Here is an 18,626-nt window from a genome sequence, read left to right as displayed (position 1 = left end):
ATCTAAGGAAACAGCAAAGCACTTTAAATTATCTCTGAGAGAAAGGCACCTCTCTGAGAGGTAGATAAAGCACATAGCATTTCATATGAAAGCTGAAGTCACCTAGAAGATATCAGACTCAATGTTATTTTCACATATGTAGGTTTAATTATCAACAAGATATAAACCAAATATTTTTTTCAAAATTATAAAGAAAACTAGAGTCAGTCAATTTAATTTTTTTAAAATTTATTTTATGTATATGTGTGTGCCTGAATGTATGTATGTGCCTGCATAGATTAGAAGAGCTGTGGGATCCCATGGAGCAGGAGTTACAGTTGGTTGTAAACTACCATGTGGGACCAAAGCCAGTTTCTCTGTGAGAACAACAAATGCTCTTAAGTGCTGAACCATTTCTGTGCCTCAGTCAGTTGAACTACAAGCTGCATTAGTCAGATATAATTTAGCAGAATTTGTTAAGAGGCAGAATTTTAATGTTTTCAGAATTAAAACGTGCCCCAAATGAACCTTCTTGGGAAGTTTCCTGGCTAGTTTCATTTCAACTTGACACAAGCTATAGTCATCTGAGAGGGAAGCTCAATTTAAAAAGTACCTTCCTGTGCCAGGCAGTGGTGATGCACACCTTTAATCCCAGCACTCCGAAAGCAGAGGCAGACAGATCTCTGTGAGTTCAAGTCCAGCCTGGTGTACAGAGTGAGCTCCAAGACAGACAAGGCTACACAGAGAAACCCTGTCCTGAAAGACCAAAATACATAAATAAACAAACAAACAAATAAAAAAAAATGCCTTCACAAGATCAGACTATAGGCAAGCACATAGGGTATTTTCTTAGTGATTGATAGGGAAAAAGGGCCCAACCCATTGTGGAAGAGGCCAACCCTGAGTCATATAAGAAGGCAGGCTGAGCAAGCCATAAAGAACCAGCAAATCTGTAAGCAGCACCCCTCTATGGGCTCTGCATCAGCTCCTGCCTCCAGGTTCCTGCCAGGTGTGGGTTCCTGCCTTGGCTTCCCTCACTGGACTGTGATTCATGATGTGTGAGCCAAATAAAGCCTTTCTTCCCCAAGTTCTCTTCCTTGTGGAGTTCACCACAGCAAAAGCAGCCTTGAGTAGGACAAGAAATATCATGATTCTCAGCATCTGAGGCAGCACAAATCAACCCTCCAGAAGCTCTCAGATCTCTCACCTGTGTGGCCAAGCTCAAGACCTGTTGGACCAGCTCCTGTGTTTCCGATGGCTTCTTGAGAAACAGCTTTACTATGGCGGTAAGCAACGTGAGCTGCACCTAAAAAACAAAATTCAACATAGTAAATGAGAGGCAGCTTCTCGTTTCCTCAGCTATGAATTACTGTTGTTAAGAGATGAAAGGTCAGCCAAATGGAATGAACAGCAGCCAAAGGCGATCTCTGAAATAATCAACTGAACATTCACTACCCTCTTATTTTCCAGGTGCAGTTTTGTATCAGAAATGGCTTGTATCTGGGCCAGATTCTCAATTGTTTTCTTTCTTTTCAATAAAAATCATTATTGTGTGTGCATAATGTGTCTAAGTACATGTGGCACAGTGCACATGGGGAGGTCAAGGACAATTCTGTAGAGTCAGTTTTCTCCATCCACCTTTACACAGGTTCCAGGGATCAAACTCAGGTCGCCAGGCTTGTGTAGCTATCACCTTTACCCTCTGAGCCAGCCCTCAACTGTATTTTTTAAAGCATAAACATAAAGTAATAAAACTGGCTCTTGATCAAATGGTGTATTATTTACTTTGGCCAAAGCTTACAAGCTTGAAGGACTTATGAAATCACTTGTCATACTGGGATAAGAGCCAAAACAGAATTATGTCAGATTAGGGCCAATTAGAGGGAGCCTGCTGTGCTGCTATTAATATTAAACCTATTAAAATTACTATATTGAATTACATACACAAACTTCTATTTGCTATAAGCACAAATGCCAGAGAGAAAGGGCTTAATAATCTGGCTGCTTCTCTGGGCCTTTGACTCTAATTTTATAGGAGAGGGACAGATGGGGAGAAATCTAATCATCCACAGAGAATCTTTTCAAGCCTTGCCACGCTGTACTGTAATGAGCAACAGCAAATGCTAAGGACAATATGTAATCATCCTTAAGTGACAGAAAATAAAAACCTGATTACTGTTTTAAACCACCTCGGGGAAGCTCACTTCTGGAGCAGCACCTGCTGAGGCCCAGCAACTTATGTTTCAAAAAGCCCCCAAATGTTCCAATACACATTAGTCTATGGACCACTGGCCTAAGCCCTGCAGCTCTGTTACTCTAGAAAGCAGGACTCATCAAAAGGGTCATCCCCTGAGAAAGAGAAACCATGACATATAAATGCACACAAGAAACGAGCCAATGTTTTCCATTCTCGATTATCTTCCTGAAGAGATGTGGGACACAGGATAGAAGAGAACTTACCTGGGTACTTTCATCATGAAAGCCCTCCAGGAAGCTCTCTAGTAATTCATCCGCATTATCGATTCTTTCGGCGTATTCTCCTACAATCCAAATCATAGCTGCTCGAGCATCGGGCTCATCCAGGGAGTCCAAGTTCTCACAGAGAGTGGCAATGATACTTTCATACCTGTTACAACAAATGGACTACAGTTACTAAGGAGAAAACTAAGAACTGTATTTAACAGTGGAAGCTAGAGGCACACACCAGGGACTCTAAGCCAAATCAGCAAGCTACAAAGGATTAGTTAGCAGAATGTAGTAAGTCAGAAATTTATGGCTTAAATTTTTCTTCAAATATGCTTTAAAATATCTTTTAGATTTACTTTATTATTTTGTGTATATGAGCAGCTTGCATGTATGTATGTTTACCACATGCAGGCCTGGTACCTGCAGAGGTCCTACGAGGACACTGGATCCCGTGGGAGTGGGCTTACAGGTGACTGTGAGCCACCATTCTTCAATTACGTTCTCTTTCCCTCCCCCCTCCCCTCCTTCCTTCTCTCCCTCCTTTCCTTCCTTTAAAGACAGGGTCTCCCCAAATAGCCCTGGTTGTCTTGTAATCGCTATGTAGATCAGACTGGCCTCAAACTCATAGAAATCCACTTGTCTCTGCCTCCTGAGGGTTGGTACTAAGGGCATAAGCCACCATGCCCAGCTCAATTACATTTCAATAACTAAGCTTTAAACTTTCACAAGAGTTCCTGAGACAGGATTTCACATGGAAAAAATTAACCTGTAGGATAAGAGAACCCTGCTATCTTGTGTCTAAAACCAATCCTTCTTTAAGTACTATAGAGAATTTTCCTAGTATACATTTTACCTTCATGGTAGAAAACATTTAGAAATCTTTCTTTTAAGGAAGATGGAGTTAGAAAACAACAGGAACTATAACCCTGTCTCCTATTACACTTGTCATTCTATTTTCGTGTGTGTGTGTGTGTGTGTGTGTGTGTGTGTGTGTGTGTGTGTGTGTGTGTACAGGCACACACAGAGGTCAGAGGTGGACATGAAGTATTTTCCTTGACAGCATGTTCTACTTTAATGGAGGCCAGGTCTCTTTCTGAAACCAGAGCTCATCGATGGAGCTAGATTAAATTAATGTGGATAAGTAGTATACTAGGTCAAGTATCTGCCCTATTCCTACTTATTAAACCAGGGTTTTGACTGATTTCTTAAAATTAAACTGTCATAATCCCTTATTTACACAAGTATTACATATTTCTCTGTTGATCATACTGAGATACACACTTTTGTTTTGTTTTGTTTTAACCTATAACAAAACAATTTAGAAACCTGATCCTCCATTCTTTTGGGAATTCAGTAAAAGGTGGTGGTCCTCTTTCTAAAAATAACACTTCTCAAAACAAAACAAAAAAAACCCCACACACATATGAATTCTGACCTGCCTGTCTTCAGAATCAAAGTATTTGTTTTATTATTTTTGTTTTATAAACTAAGAAACCTCAGTCTGGAAATTTTATGATGTGAAAATACAGACTCTGAGTATCTGTGTGGAGGAGATACAACACTTCCTATAAGAGGCCAAAGGTGGGCAATTCACTGCAATAAATTCTGCCATTTCCCACAAAATAGCAGGTCCCATGCAAAGTAAACAGCATGGTTGTTATTGGCCTGCTTTTGTGAAAGCCTGGCATGATTTGTATATGTTAAGACCCTTCTGAGAGGATAAAGTATATAATCGTTTGTCTAGCATAAAATAAGAGTGTGTCCAGACATCAGGGAATATATAGGTTTCCTGTTTAATGGTAACTGCCAACAGACAGTATATACTCATGCAGAGCTCCATTTCTACAAAAATAATACAGCAGATGGGTACGGCAGCTCATGCCTGCAATCCCAGCACATAGGGCCAACTTGAAACCCCATCCCCATCTCTAAACGAGAAGTTTAGGCTCTGTTGGCTACCCACTTATGTATCTCTGACTTTTAATGAAGTATCTATTGTGAGTAATAATTCTTACCTAGTCAATTTCAAAGTGCCTTAGTTAGACATTTCCCAAATGATTTGAGAAAGAAGATTATAAGAACTTTGACATACTTGTTGGGGTATTTGCGGAAGATGTCCCTGATGACAACAATTGCCTCTTGGACCACATAATTTACTTTGGTCTGGATTAGATCAAGCAGTGTGCTTACACAGCGTTCCGCTGATTGCTAGGAAGAAAAACATCAAAACATAAGTCAGGTGATCTATCCAATTAACACTATCTCAACACAAAAAAGAAAATATACAGGTACATTTACTAAATTAAACAGGCACTGAATTTGCTAGAGATATACTAGAGGCTAGATCATCTGTTGTATATCAATATTAGAAACTCTAGGAATATACCAGCTTTGATTCATTAGAAAACAAATTGAAAAATATTTTGGTTTTGTGTGTTTTGCTAAGAGCAAACCTAGGACCTCATACAAGCTAGTCAACAGCTCTACCACTGAGTTGCCTCTTGGAGTTCGAGACCTAAGTTGGAGGTCCTTGACTAGAATTCTTTGGAGACTGCATAGGCATTTTTGATGTTTTAAAAAGACTTCTTCAGTGTTCTCCCCCAACCTCCCCCCCCCTTTGTGTGTTGTGGAATATTTGTTTAGCTAGGCAAAGATGTGTTACATTTGTTTATGCTGCATTTGTTTAACTATGTGAAGATGTGTTGCTTTTGCATTATTTAAATAAAATTAACCTGGGCTCAGAGAGGTGCGGTTAGCAACTAGTTGACAAGAAGTAGCAGGGAGGAGCTGAGTGTGGGTGGCTTTTGTAAAGTGGGGGAGGTATGGAAAGAGGGAGGCTTCTGTGGACACCAGCAAGGAGAGAAAGTTAGCCAATTGCTACTCTAACTCTCTGAGCTCACAGGTCTTCACCCTAACCTTTGAATCTTGAGTTTTATTACAACCATAGAGATTTAGTTAAAGCTACCTTTAGTTAAAACTACCTTGAATGGCAACAAAAGAGCCACTGTCTGAGGAAACACAATTACCCTCAGGCTATGGCCTGAGCAGCCAGGCCACTAGTAGTTTAAAGTGCGGCCACTGTGAGGACGAGAGCACAGCATTTGTGCACACATACACACGCCGGTGCTCATGAAGAGCCCTGGAAGCTGGAGTTACAGGAGCCTGTGAGCTGCCTGATGTGGGTGCTGAAATCTGACACCCGGCTCTCATGACAGATCAGAAAAGACTCTTAACCACTGAGGCACCCTCTCATCTTCTGCACAGGGTGGGTGTTTTCAACCTCCTAAAAGGAATCATCAAATTCTGTATGGACTTACAAAATATTTACAAATACAAGGTCCATAGCTTTCATTTTCTTTTCAGTTATCTATGGCTCAAAAAATCCTAGAATAGAGATTAATCTATTAATCTTTTACTAATTGAATAGGGAATACAAACTGATACTAATACTATGATAGATTTGTTTTTCTTTTAGGACAAGATTGTGAGAAAAATCCCCAAATCCAAGGGTAAGTCTGTCATTGTACTATCTATCATAGGTCACAAAATCATGTGCCTCCTGTTAGGATTCAAAACGTACACAGCATCACCTAAAACTCATGAATATCATCATGCCTCCAGATTTAGTCATGTAAAGGGGATGGAGGTATGAGAGAAGTGAAACCATTAAGATACAGTCCAGTCTCTGGGAAAGTCTAGAAGTCTAGTCAGCAATCAATATGTGATATTAGGGCCAGCAGGATGGATCATCAGATAAAGGCACTTGCCACAAGGTCTACTGACCTGTTTGATCCCTAGGAGCCTCATGGTGAAAAGAAAGAACCAACTCCTACAAGTTATCCTCTGACCTCCACATATATACCCTGGCACATGCTGTCCCCTCAAACAACAAATATACAAATGTAAAAAATAAATAGGTAGTATTGAAATAAGTTAAAACCAAAACAAAATACAACACCTAAGGACACGTATTACCAAAAGCAATGTGTGGAAAGAACACAAAATTAAAGTCAGGCACAGTGGCTCATGCTTGGAATCCTACGCTTGGGAGACTGAGGGAGAGGGAATGTGAGTTTGGAGCTAGCCTGGGCTGCACAGGAAGACCCTGTCTTAAAAAGTAAAACCAACAAGACCCCCACATGCTTGGGGGAGGAGTGGGGTGTGTTGAAAAGGTAAAAATCTGTAACTAATGAACCAATAGATAATAAAATTCCTTATAGATATGGATGTAGCAAAAGAAAAACCAACATAAAAGAGAGTTAAAAGTGATACTTTTTGGAAAGTAGGGCTAAGTAAAGAAGGAAAAGAACCAGGGCAGTGGCTTTTCATTAAAAATTCTTTAATCTGGGGCTGAGAAGGCTCGGGGGTTAAGAGCGAAAATGGCTGCTCATGCAGAGAACCTGGGTTAGATTCCCAGCACCCACACGGTGGCTCATGACTTAAGAGGTCCCATCCCTCTTCTGGCTTATATCGGTACTTGGCACACACAGGGTACACAGACATAATGCAGACACAACACCCATAAACATTAAATTATTTAGTTCACTAAGGATATGCTTTATTATTTTGATAAACTGCAATTATATATACTCTAAAGTAATGAACACTTGGAACCCCATACCGTGTGATCTCCACCTCTGAAGCCTTACCTCCACTTTGATGGCACACCGGCCAATGGCCCTCACAGCTTTGCGAACAAAGTCCACGTCGACCTCAGTGGCATATTCCTTTAGCTCTGCCAGGACCTGTCAAATATCCAACAAGTGGATACCATTTAAAGATTCTCAAACAGCAATTTCATGCCTTCTGAATACCAGATCTTAAGCTCTAAGCCAGCATAAATTTGAGACGGCTTAAGGTCTGACCTGAGCAATGTTGGCCTGGGATGCAAGACGAATCATGATGTCCAATTTCTCTAGTTTAACATAGATAGGATCATTGTACTTCACAAAGAAGACTTTGATTTCCTGCTTCAAGATTTCAGGCCTGTGACATACAAAAGCACAAGAAAAGAAGATGACCAAACATATTTACTGACATATCCTGCTCAGCCTTTCTGCCTGTCCCCTTTAGGGGAAGAAAACTCCTTACAAGTGTCCCGTATAAGCCTCTTGTGGAATATTATTTTAAGATGTGTTACATTTGTTTATGCTGTGATATTTCTTTTAATGATGGAAAATGTGTTGCATTCTTTTATGTTGCATTTGTTTAACTCTGTGAAGCTGTTTCACTTTGCCTGTCTAAAATACCTGATTGGTCTGCTAAAGAGCTGACTGGCCAATAGCCAGGTAGGAGAAAGGATAGGTGGGGCTGCCAGGCAGAGAGAATAAACAGAAGGAGAAGCCAGGCACCCAGCTACACAGCCAGCCACAGAGTAAGAGGTAAAGAAAGGTATACAGAGTAGAGAAACATAAAAGCCCAGAGGCAAAAGGTAGCTGGGATAATTTAAGAAAAGCTGGCTAGAAATCAGCCAAGCTAAGGTCAGGCATTTATAAAAAAGAATAAGACTGTGTGTGTATTTATTTATTTGGGAACTGGGTAGTGGGCCCCCCAAAAGAGTAAAGAGCCAAAGAGCCAAGAGTAAAAAAAACATCCAACAACACTCTATTGTCCTCCCCACCCCCATATAGTAGTTGCACTACTATGCAACATTTTTACTTCCACACAGTAAAGCTGGGTGTCAAGCTCAATGCCTAGCACATTCTACGCGAGCATTCTACCACAAAGCTACATTCCTAGCCCATCTATTCTCTATCAATTCCTTTTGACATCTGATTTGTGTCCTTTTAAAGGATAGGGGTTGTGTGTTACCACACAGAACTGCTGAGGAAGAACAACCTGGTTCTCAACTATAACCTTCCTGGGTAGCATGTCCAAAAGAAACACTTAAGAAAGCGACCTGGCTGGGCGTGGTGGCACACACCTTTACTCCCAGCACTTGGGAGGCAGAGGCAGGTGGACCTCTATGAGTTCGAGGCCAGCCTGGTTTACATAGTGAGAGTGTGTTTCCAAAAATCAAAAAATAAACAAAAACAACTTAACAACCCCAAACTACAACACCAGATAATTACTATGGAAAGAATGGTAATAACTAAGTTGCTATTCCGGAGGAAGTTGTGCTACTATATAACACTTGTACTTCCACACAGTAAAGAACAAAAGAGATTAGCATCAGTCTAGGGAGCATTTATATTAAGCTTAATTCAAGATCACAAACATTTCAAAATCACCAAATCACTATTTCCCCACCTTTTCTGGACAATTAGATTGATGTTCCTCAGGGCGACATACTGCACTTCTGGCTCCCCAGACAGCAGAGTGACCAGTGGAGGCGCTAACTTCTTCAGCAGCATATTGTAGTAGTCAGAGTCCTTGGGTAACAGTTCTAGGAACTTCATTAGAACTTTCACCGCTGAAAGCACCACTGCAGAGTTGGCATGGGATAGCCGAGGAGTTACTCGCTCACAGATGCTGGGGGCAGAAAGGGAAAATGAGTATCTTGGATTATGGTACCTTTGCTCAATTCATCCATAAAGTAATGCTTCAGAGTTCCATGGCCCAAGTATCAAGAAATCAAAGATTCAGTTAGAAAGTCAAAGCTCCATGCTTAGGTCAACACCACAGAAGCTTCGTGCCCAGCAGGCTACAGGCAGAGCAGGGGCGTCAGAAGACTTTAGAAGCCAGCAACAGGGACATCCAAACTGGAAGGGAACTAGCAATGCCCCAGACACTGGCACTCACGCCCATTACCTTCTTGATTTTAGTCCTGTCTCCCCACATAATGTTAGGGCTCCCTGCCTCACAGCTCATCTCTACTCAACCTACAGAAAGTCAAACCAAGCATCCCGAAAATTAATACACAGTGAGAGGTGTCATCCACCTGTGACTTAAAGAGGAAGTGGATTGGCAGGTGAAACTACACAGCCTCTTGCTTTCAAGCTAGTAAGAAAAACTTGGAAACAGATGACATTTTTGTTTTGTTTGGATTTGGTTTTTAATATTAGAATATTATTACAATGTTCTCCAAACTTCTTCTAGCCCTACTACCTATGCTTAGATGCGTCATAGAATCTTGATAGTCACACTTGCAGTGTTCTCTGAAATCAACCTAACTTGCTAGCTCTTGGGCAACATCATGAGTGACTGTTTACAATGGTGTTTTTGTTTTTGTTTTTTTCCCCGAGACAGGGTTTTTCTGTGTAACAGCCCTGGATGTCCTGGAACTCACTTTATAGACCAGGCTGGCCTCAAACTCACAGAGATCCTCCTGTCTCTGCCTCCCAAGTGCTGGGATTAAAGGCGTGCGCCACCACGCCTGGCATGACTGTTTACAATGTTAAAGAGACAAGATAAGTGGCTGCTTACTCTTGTCTATGTCCACGTGGCTGACTCTTGACCTCCTCCAGGCCTTTAAGAAACGAAGTCCACCTTCTCACACAGACCTTCATGATTACTCTTTTTAAAAAGTCTAATTCCAAACAATAAGATACAAAAATAAAATCCTGCTGGGTGTGGTATACACAGCTTTAATTCCAGCTCTTGGGAAGCAGTGGCAAATGAATCTCTGAGTTAGAAGCCATGGTTTATATTGTAAGTTCAAGTCTAGCCAGGGCTACATTTCGAGATCCTGTCTCAAAGAACAAACAAACAAAACAAATACTGAGGCAGGAGGATCACAAGTTTGCAGCCAGCCCAGGCTATACGCATAGTCCCTGACTCAAAACAAACAAAAACGATAGAGATGGGGGGGCATTCTCGTTATGGTCTTTTACTCTAAAACATCTGCCATTTCTTAGATCCTTATATTACCTCTGTTAGCCATCATGAAATATGATCTATTATATATTTTACTGAATATCCGTATTATATAAACCCCTATACCCACTCCTCAGAATGAATGGTGCATGAGGACCATGATTTTTGTCTGTTCACTGTGGAATCCTCACAGCCTAGAACAGAACCTAGCACATAGGATGGGTTTAAGAAGTATTTGCTAGGTGAATTAATGAGTGTAATGTCAATGGCCAACAGAAAATAAAATTCTTGGTAAAGTTCTCTCCAGAATATAATTGTACTTTCAATGATGAAAAGAAACTACCAGCAGTATTAGTTAAGTCCAGAGGGAATCATTTCCCAGACAAGTGAAGAGAACTTACATTCTAGTAGTTTGGAAATCAGCTTCAGCCAGCAAGGAAGGTTCTTATCTACTATAATTAAAATATGTCAACTTTAATGAAGAGCCAGCAATTCTTCAGAAGTATTTTGCCTAGTCAAGTGCTTATATATACAACGTGCTCAATTTAAAAATAGGTAGTAACTCCAACTTTGTAAACTGAAATGTACTTATGTACAGATGTGTTGATGACATTCAGTAATAAAGTTCTGACAGTCAAAGAAAATCTAAACATGGAAGTGTTAAGGGGTGACTGGAACAATCAAGATACTCTCAAAGGCTCCAAATGTAGTCTAACATGACTTCTAGGTACAATGGCAAGACACATATGTGTTGTTGACTTAAAAATACCTAACCTAATACTAAATTATAAGTATTGTTCAGCTCAATAACTAGCATGAAGAATCTAACAGAACAGACAGTATATCATTACAAGGACAGACAACTTTTGTTTACCAAGTGACCAGGAATTGGGAGATAGGTGACAAAATGAAGGAGGTTTTGGCAGAAGCGTGAAACAACCACATTCTTTTTGGTGCAGTTTAGCACTTACAGTGTCCCTAAAACCAGTGAGAAAATATGCTGGGGATAGTACTGTCCCCCTAAACCCTCTGCCCTCCTCAGTCTGATATCCTCTTTATACTAAGAGCAGACATTAGACATTATTCAGTAAGGCAAGACCATCAGCTAATGTCCAGTAAGACAGACTGACCTCTGAGCTTCTCGGTCATCTTTAGGGTTGTAATTAGACAGGCAGTCCAGGATGAAAATCTGGCCCCATTCTGTGCACTCATTCAGGGCTGTGAGCAGCTTATTGATATTCTGAGGGTTCAGATCAAGTAAATTGCTGTTTGGGTGAGATTCACTGATCTCAGACAATGCTGCTACAGCATTAGCCACCACCTGCAAAAGAAACAGATAATGACTTCGATATACTCAGAAAACCAAAACTATGACACGCAAACAACCTTGGTAGGATCCCTTCACAGCTCTCAATTCACTCCTAAACATTTTACCCGGTTAGACAGAATAGATGTTATCCAGAATAGACAGAAAGAGATGAACTGCTTTCAAACCCTGCATTAAGCCACCAATGACAGCATATACAGCTTCTGAGTAGTCAGGCACTCCAGAATTAAAGTAATTCATATATCAGTAGAGTCACAGATGACTCACTACTGAAACCTTAACCACTGCAGCACACCCAAACCTGTCGCTACAATCAAGACAGATCAACAGCTGTGAAAACACGAAGCTAAACCAGTGGTGGCTCACACCTGTAATCCCAGCACACCAGGGCTGAGGCAAAGAGGACACTTTCAAGTTTGGGGCTATCATGGACTAGCTACAAAGTGAACTCCAGAACAGCCTGGACTATAGAATGAGAATTCACAAAACAAAAAAGAAACATCTCGGGGTTGGAGAGATGGCTCAGTGGTTAAGAGCACTGGTTGCTCTTCCAGAGGTCCTGAGTTCAATTCCAAGTACCCACATGGTGGCTCACAACCATCTATAATGAGATCTGATTCTCTCTTCTGGTGTCCCTGAAGATAGGTCCCTCATATACATTAAATAAATAAATATTAAAAAAAAAGAAACATCTCAATAAATATTTGCATTATGTGACAGAGAAAAATCTAGGCCAAATTCTAAGTGCATGTGGACAACAGGGAGGTGACACTGTCAATTATTCAGTGTTATCACATACCTTACATTAAGAATAAGTAGACTTGAAACCAGAATTCATTAGTACAATGCTAGGGGAACATTTAATCTCTGTCCCATGTTGTTTGCTCATCTGAAAACCAGGAAAAACTGAATTTACCTCAGAGACTAATTTTAACTGGAGGATACAAAAGTCCAATGATGTTATACATTAAGAAGATGGCTCAGCAGCTGGGAGCACTGGCTGTTCTTCCAGAAGACCTGAGCTCAATTCCCAGAACCTACATGGCAGCTCACAATTATCTGTAACTTCAGTTCCAGAGGAGCTGACACCCTCGCAAAGGCATACACGCAGGCAAAACACCAGTGCACATAAAATAAAAATAATTTAAATCATTAATTTTTTTTTTTTTCATGTTAGGCATGGTGTCGCATGCCTTTAATCATAGCACTTGGGGAGCAGAGGCAGATGGATCTCTGAGTTTGAGGCCAGCCTGGTCTACTGAGCAAGTTTCAGGACAGCTAGGGATACACAAGAGAAACATTGTCTCAAAAAACAAAAACAAAAATTTCATAAAGCCTTATATAAATTTAAGGTAGTAACATTACCATAATTCATCAAGTAAAAATTGCAAACTTTTTTCATTAATATCTCTAAAACTGGAGTGCATTTATAATCAATCATCACATTTTTTTTTCCGTGCATGGTTGTTTTATCTGTATGTAGTCTGTATACCATGTGTGTGCCTGGTGCCCTTGAAGGCCAGAAAAGGTTGTTGGATCCCCTGGAACTAGAGTTACAGATGCTTGTGAGGCACCATGTGGTTGATAAGATTGAACTCAGATCCTCTGGAAGAGCAGCAACTGCTCTTACCTGCTAGGCTAACCTGCAATCACCCATACTTTAGTGGAGAATGTTTTTCATAAGGATACAGAAACTAATCATATAGATTATAATTAATGAAATTATAGATTCAATGAAATATGGTGCTTCAAATATATCCTCTTCTTTGAGGCAGTAAGTGAAAAAACTTACCCTAGACAAGAAAGTACACTTGTACCTTGACTCACTGATATGGGAATATGTGTAGCTACAAAACAAGGTCAATATTTTAAATCAAAATTACAGATTATTTCTAATACAACTGACAAAGGAATATTTTAAGTTACTTTAAAATTTCAAAAGCACTCATAAACAAACAATGGAAATACTACCCTGTGGCTCTACACAGTTGAGATTTAAAATATATTTTACAGCAAAAGTTCAGATGTGAAGATTAGCATGGTAAGGCTGACCCTAAATACTTTATAATTTAAATGAGATGCATCAAGAAGTCAGCTTCAACAATTATATACTTCAAAGAAATTCTCAAGGATGTTAATTCATAGTCAAGTCTTACTCAAGTCCCCTAACAAAAGCTTGAGAAACTGAGTTTTATAATTATGTTAGCAAGAGAGAAACATAATGGCTATAACTTAGCTGTCAGTTTTATTATCCACACTGCCTAGGTAATCGGCAGATTATACTAATCATGAAAGTAAACAGGGAAAGTAAACATCTAAGAAACAGTGATTTAATACACAGTGCAATGTAGCAATAGGAATCATTTTATAGAGGAGAAGGGAGGCAGAAACAGAACTCTCTTCAGCTCTACTTTGGTGATCAGAACAAAAAGTCCCAGATGAAAAGAATCCAAGACTTACTTAGCAAATATAATTAGACATTTCATTGCCACAAAGCAAACCGGACCTAATGTATCTTCTGTAATAATATACATGAGCTTCTTTTCTCAAATACCTCTGCTCACTTCATACTTATGCATGAGATTTAGTAAAACTGGAATGTGTAAAGAATGAAACAATTCCCTATAACCCCAGCATGGGAGGTAGAGGCAAGAGTATCAGTGGTTCAAGGTCATCCTCAGTTACTTAAGAAGTCTGAGGCTAGCCTGGGGTACATGAGACCCTGTCTGAAAACAAACAAACAAACAACGCCCAAACAAACAAAAATAATAATAATTCCCAGGTACTTCACATATAGGGAAAAAATTTACTTCCCATGCATAGTAGGTTTGATTGACTTTATTTTAGAACAAAAAAAAATTAAAATGTCCTATGTCAATTGCTTATTTTGACAGCTCTGTCAACACATCTAACCTTGGTCATCAGTTTTAAACAAACCTCCTACCATAATTATCTTTCTGTCAATGCATCTCCTTCACCCCCACCGTGTGTGTGTGTGTGTGTGTGTGTGTGTGTGTGTGTGTGTGTGTTGTTTAAAGTTAAATAAAGGTCTGGTAATGGAGAATGTAGAAAAGAAGATAACCGAAGAACTAAAAATAGACACGGAGAGAACAGAAGGATACTAAGCATAATAAGGAATTAGAATCCCCTTGTTACCATTACAGGCAATTAGAAATTAAAGCAAGTGTGTAATGCAGCTAATGAAGGGTGAGCTCTGAGGCTCAAGTAGGCAATGTCTATTTACTATCATATTAAAACAAGAAAGGAAACACTGAAGGGGCGGCCTAACAAAAATATACAGAAAGATCAGATCAGAGGACCATGCTGAACAGAGCCTGCGGGAGGGAAGAGGTGGTGGTCAAGTCACCACCAAAGTGATGGGGCAGATGAGATGCTCTCCCACCCTGCACCAGACTTCCTGTCCCTCTAAACTGCCCAAGGCTGCTGCTGCCTCTCCGCTGTCATCTTCCAGTCAACTCAAACTCTGGGGTCTCCAGAAATCACACGAGGCGGGCTCATGGTGGGAAGCTTTACACTCTCACAGTCAGTAAAGTGTGCTCCCCCCCCCCCCCCCACTGCAATGAATCTGAAGCCAGTCAGTCACACTGAATCTGAGGCAGATGAAGAGAAAGACTGAGTTCAAGTCGACAAGTGGGCAGCTGGAGTACACCAGACCTTTTTCTTGTCAATGCTTCTACAATCTGTACTTCTTTGAAATTTTGTACAATGCTGCCTGGTTTTCAAAAATAAAATTTAAAGATAGAGTGATAAGTTAAAATTCACTTCTTCCCAAGGAAGAACACACCACTGTAGGGACATAGTGAAAAGTCCCCAAGGAGCAAGCTCAGCCAGCAAGTAAGCACCCTGGCGTCTCTCCAACAGTGAAACAAAGATGCACTTCCCTCAGTCACAACATCGCTTTGAATCAGAACTATTAAGACAAGTCTAGTATTTCCTCCCCAGGAAATTATCGTCTATCTTAGGAATGTTGCTACAATCTCAGAAAGATTAAGAGCATGTAGTGGGAAAAAAAGAGTTCTAAAGGAAGTTTTCTTTAAAAGTACATTTAAGCCAGCGGGGGCGGTGCATGCCTTTAATCCCAGCACTCGGGAGGCAGAGGCAGGCGGATCTCTGTGAGTTCCAGGCTAGCCTGGTCTACAAAGAGAGTTTCAGGAAAGGCGCAAAAGCTACACAGAGAAACCCTGTCTCAAAAAAAAAAAAAAAAAAAAAAAAAAAGCACATTTATAGCCACATGTGGCAGCCCACATCTGTAATTCCAGCACTTAGGATTCGAAGGCGGGAGAATTAGGAATTCAGGGCCAACCTTAATTACATAAGCCCCTGATTCAAAACACCAAAGAGGTAGGGCAAAGAATGTATAAATGGGGAGACTGAGCTTTCTGGACACAAAAACTGCTTTCTAAAACATTGGCGCTCGCCTTTAATCTTAGCACTCAGGAGGCAGAGCCAGGTGGATCTCTATGAGTTCGAGGCCAGCCTGGTCTACAGAGTGGGTTCCAGAAAAGGTGCAAAACTACACAGAGAAAGCCTGTCTTGAAAAAAAAAAAAAAACAAAAAACACTGGCATCTAGGGCTGGAGAGATGGCTCAGCAGTTAATGGGCTGGTCTTCAGAGGACCCAGGTTAGATTTCCAGCACTCACATGGGTGCTCACAATCACACCTTCTGGCCTACACATACACACATCTCACATGACATGAAAGTAGAAGACAGACTAACTGGTAAGAGGAAGGAGATTAATGAGAGAGGGGTGAGATGATAACGGGGCGCCTATGGTCAAAATATATGATATATATGTATGAAAAGTAATTAATACAGGCCAATATAAACAAAATTTACTCGTTTGACAAGTTCATAATGCTTGTAATGCATTCTTTAAAATTTTTCTCTTTAAGATTTTATATATATGAATGCTTTGCCAGCATGTATGTATATGTACCACACCGCATGCATGCCTATTGCCCAAGAGGGTCAGAAGAGGGCATCAGATCCCCTGGATCTGATGTCACAGTGGTTGTGAACCACCACAGGGATGCTGGGAATGGAACTCAGGTCTTCTTAGCCACTGAGTCATCTCCAGCCCGATAATACATTCTTGTCACATGCACCCCATCCTCTTATCCTACTACCATGTCCTTTTGTGTTATCTCTTAAAATATTCCTGAGAGTTTATAAAAATAATTATCTGTCATTTATTGAGTATTATAATGTCTTTGTAGTTACAGAAAAAGCAACATCACTTTTAGAGATCCACAATGATCTCAAAAGTTTTTACAATAAGAATGTTGCCATTAAAAGAGCAATCTTTCTAGAATTACTAAAACCCAACACCACAGCACAATAATATGTGTTCATCATTACTAAGGTTTATTCTACACTACTCAGCATTAAGTGTTTCGAGAGCTTTGTCTAAAGCTCACAACAGCTCTAGGACACAGCACTTTGTCATTCCCATTTTGAAGTAGAGGACACTAGAGCTTAGGGAGAACACACAGCTAAGAAGGATGAGAACCAGGGTACACTGAGAAAATACATTCTTGACTAATTCGTCTACACTTTATGGGAGGCTGGAGCAATGGGAAATGGGTATCTTCACGGGCTGCTGAGTGATAGGAGGCCTGGGAAATGGAGATCACAGGGGTTCTGTCCTAAGCCAGAGGGGCTGAACACTGAGCTCAACACCAAAGAGCAACGCACACCCGGTCCTGCTGCCAAGGAAGCCTCTCAGAGTGGATCCTAATATAAATGTTGGCTGTAGAAAGAAAACCCAAGACACAGGAGTGCAAAGCCAAAGTAAGCAAGGAAGAGACTAACATGACGGAAACTCTAGAGAACACTTCATTCAAAAGTGAATTGTTTTCCTGCAAACAAACTTATCAAATGATGTCTCTAAAATTCTGGTGTTTGTGAAGAAATCATGAAAGCTGTGTTCCTGCGGCTCCTGGTGTCTTCCTGAAGACAAGCTTCCTTACAATGGGGACTAGTAAAATCCACAACTGAAAGTACGCTTAACTGTTATTACAAGATCTTATTCTATCAAAATGCACAGGTATTAAGTTAATGTGGATAATGTTGACCTTGACCTAATGTCTACTTCATAATGACAGTAGCAGCCATCTTCTGGTGATATGCCAGGTACTTTAATAAGTACAGTTTTAAATCCCAATTAATACTCCCAACCCTCTCCCCCTCCTTTTTTAAGAAAAGGTCTCTCTATGTAGCCTTGTCTGGCCAGGAACTCACTATATAGACCACGGTGGCCTCAAACTCACAGAAATTTGCCTATCTATGCCTCCTAAGTGCTTGGATTAAAGATGTGCATTAAGCAGGCCTGGCCTAAGTTTTTTTATATTTCATTTTTTTTATTTTTAACTATGTGTGTGTGTTTTTAAGTGTGTGTGGGGTCCTTCTTAGAGGCAAGAAAAGGGTGTAGGAGTTCCCGGAGCTGGAATTCTCAGCAGTTATGATGTAAAAGCTGCCGAACTTGGAGAGCAGCATGCACTCTTAACCATTGAGCCTTCTCTCTAGCCTGTATACTCCCAACTCTTGGAGACAGTATCTCTCATTTTCCAGAAGAGGAAATAGGAAGATTAAACAGCATTAGCATAAAGCTAGCACTAAACAGAGTCAAGAAGTTTTTACCTCAAAGCTAGCCTTTCCTCTGTCAACTAGGACACTTGAGAGTCAGCTTAAAGTAGTGAGATAACTACAGGAAAACAGGGTATGTAGTAACCCCAAAAATGACAGACGGAAGGCCTGGAGAGATGGCTCAGTGGTTAAGAGCAGTTAAGGACTGCTCTTCCAGAGGACCTGGGTTCAATTCCCAGCACCCACATGACAGCTCACAATTGTCTGCAATTCCAGTTCCAAGGGACCCCATACTCATGGCAAAGCATCAATGCACATAAGGTAAAAATAAGTAAAATTTAAAAAGTGACAGAAGGAAAAAAAAGTTCTATTACTTTTTTTTCACATAAAAATAACTGTCATTGTGTCTAGCACATAGGCATTATGAATTAACTTTCTCTTTTCAAGTGACACAGAACACAGTCGGCCGTAGGAACTTCTGAAGTGTGTGA

General features: G+C 40.4%; 1 protein-coding gene across 9 annotated transcripts in view; it reads right to left on the bottom strand.

Annotated features, from left to right (window-relative positions):
- The window catches only part of Ap2b1 (adaptor related protein complex 2 subunit beta 1), a 122,157-nt gene that overhangs the window by 77,243 nt on the left and 26,288 nt on the right, over positions 1–18,626 (bottom strand). For all 9 annotated transcript variants that reach the window (XR_013041810.1, XM_006995310.4, XM_076543030.1 and 6 more), the window contains exons 6-12: positions 11,331–11,521; positions 8,695–8,916; positions 7,311–7,431; positions 7,095–7,190; positions 4,538–4,653; positions 2,440–2,605; positions 1,187–1,285 (exon numbers count right to left, since the gene is read on the bottom strand). Coding sequence is in view for 8 of the 9 variants with exons in the window: in XM_006995310.4 (XP_006995372.1) it covers positions 1,187–1,285; positions 2,440–2,605; positions 4,538–4,653; positions 7,095–7,190; positions 7,311–7,431; positions 8,695–8,916; positions 11,331–11,521 (1,011 nt within the window). In the remaining variant the exon portion in view is untranslated. The remainder of the gene's footprint in view (positions 1–1,186; positions 1,286–2,439; positions 2,606–4,537; positions 4,654–7,094; positions 7,191–7,310; positions 7,432–8,694; positions 8,917–11,330; positions 11,522–18,626) is intronic.

The sequence above is a fragment of the Peromyscus maniculatus genome, chromosome 8, assembly GCF_049852395.1.
Source record: "Peromyscus maniculatus bairdii isolate BWxNUB_F1_BW_parent chromosome 8, HU_Pman_BW_mat_3.1, whole genome shotgun sequence".
NCBI lineage: Eukaryota > Metazoa > Chordata > Mammalia > Rodentia > Cricetidae > Peromyscus > Peromyscus maniculatus.
The sequence above is the reverse complement of the archived record's forward strand: the minus strand, read 5'-3'. Positions and strand labels throughout refer to the sequence as shown.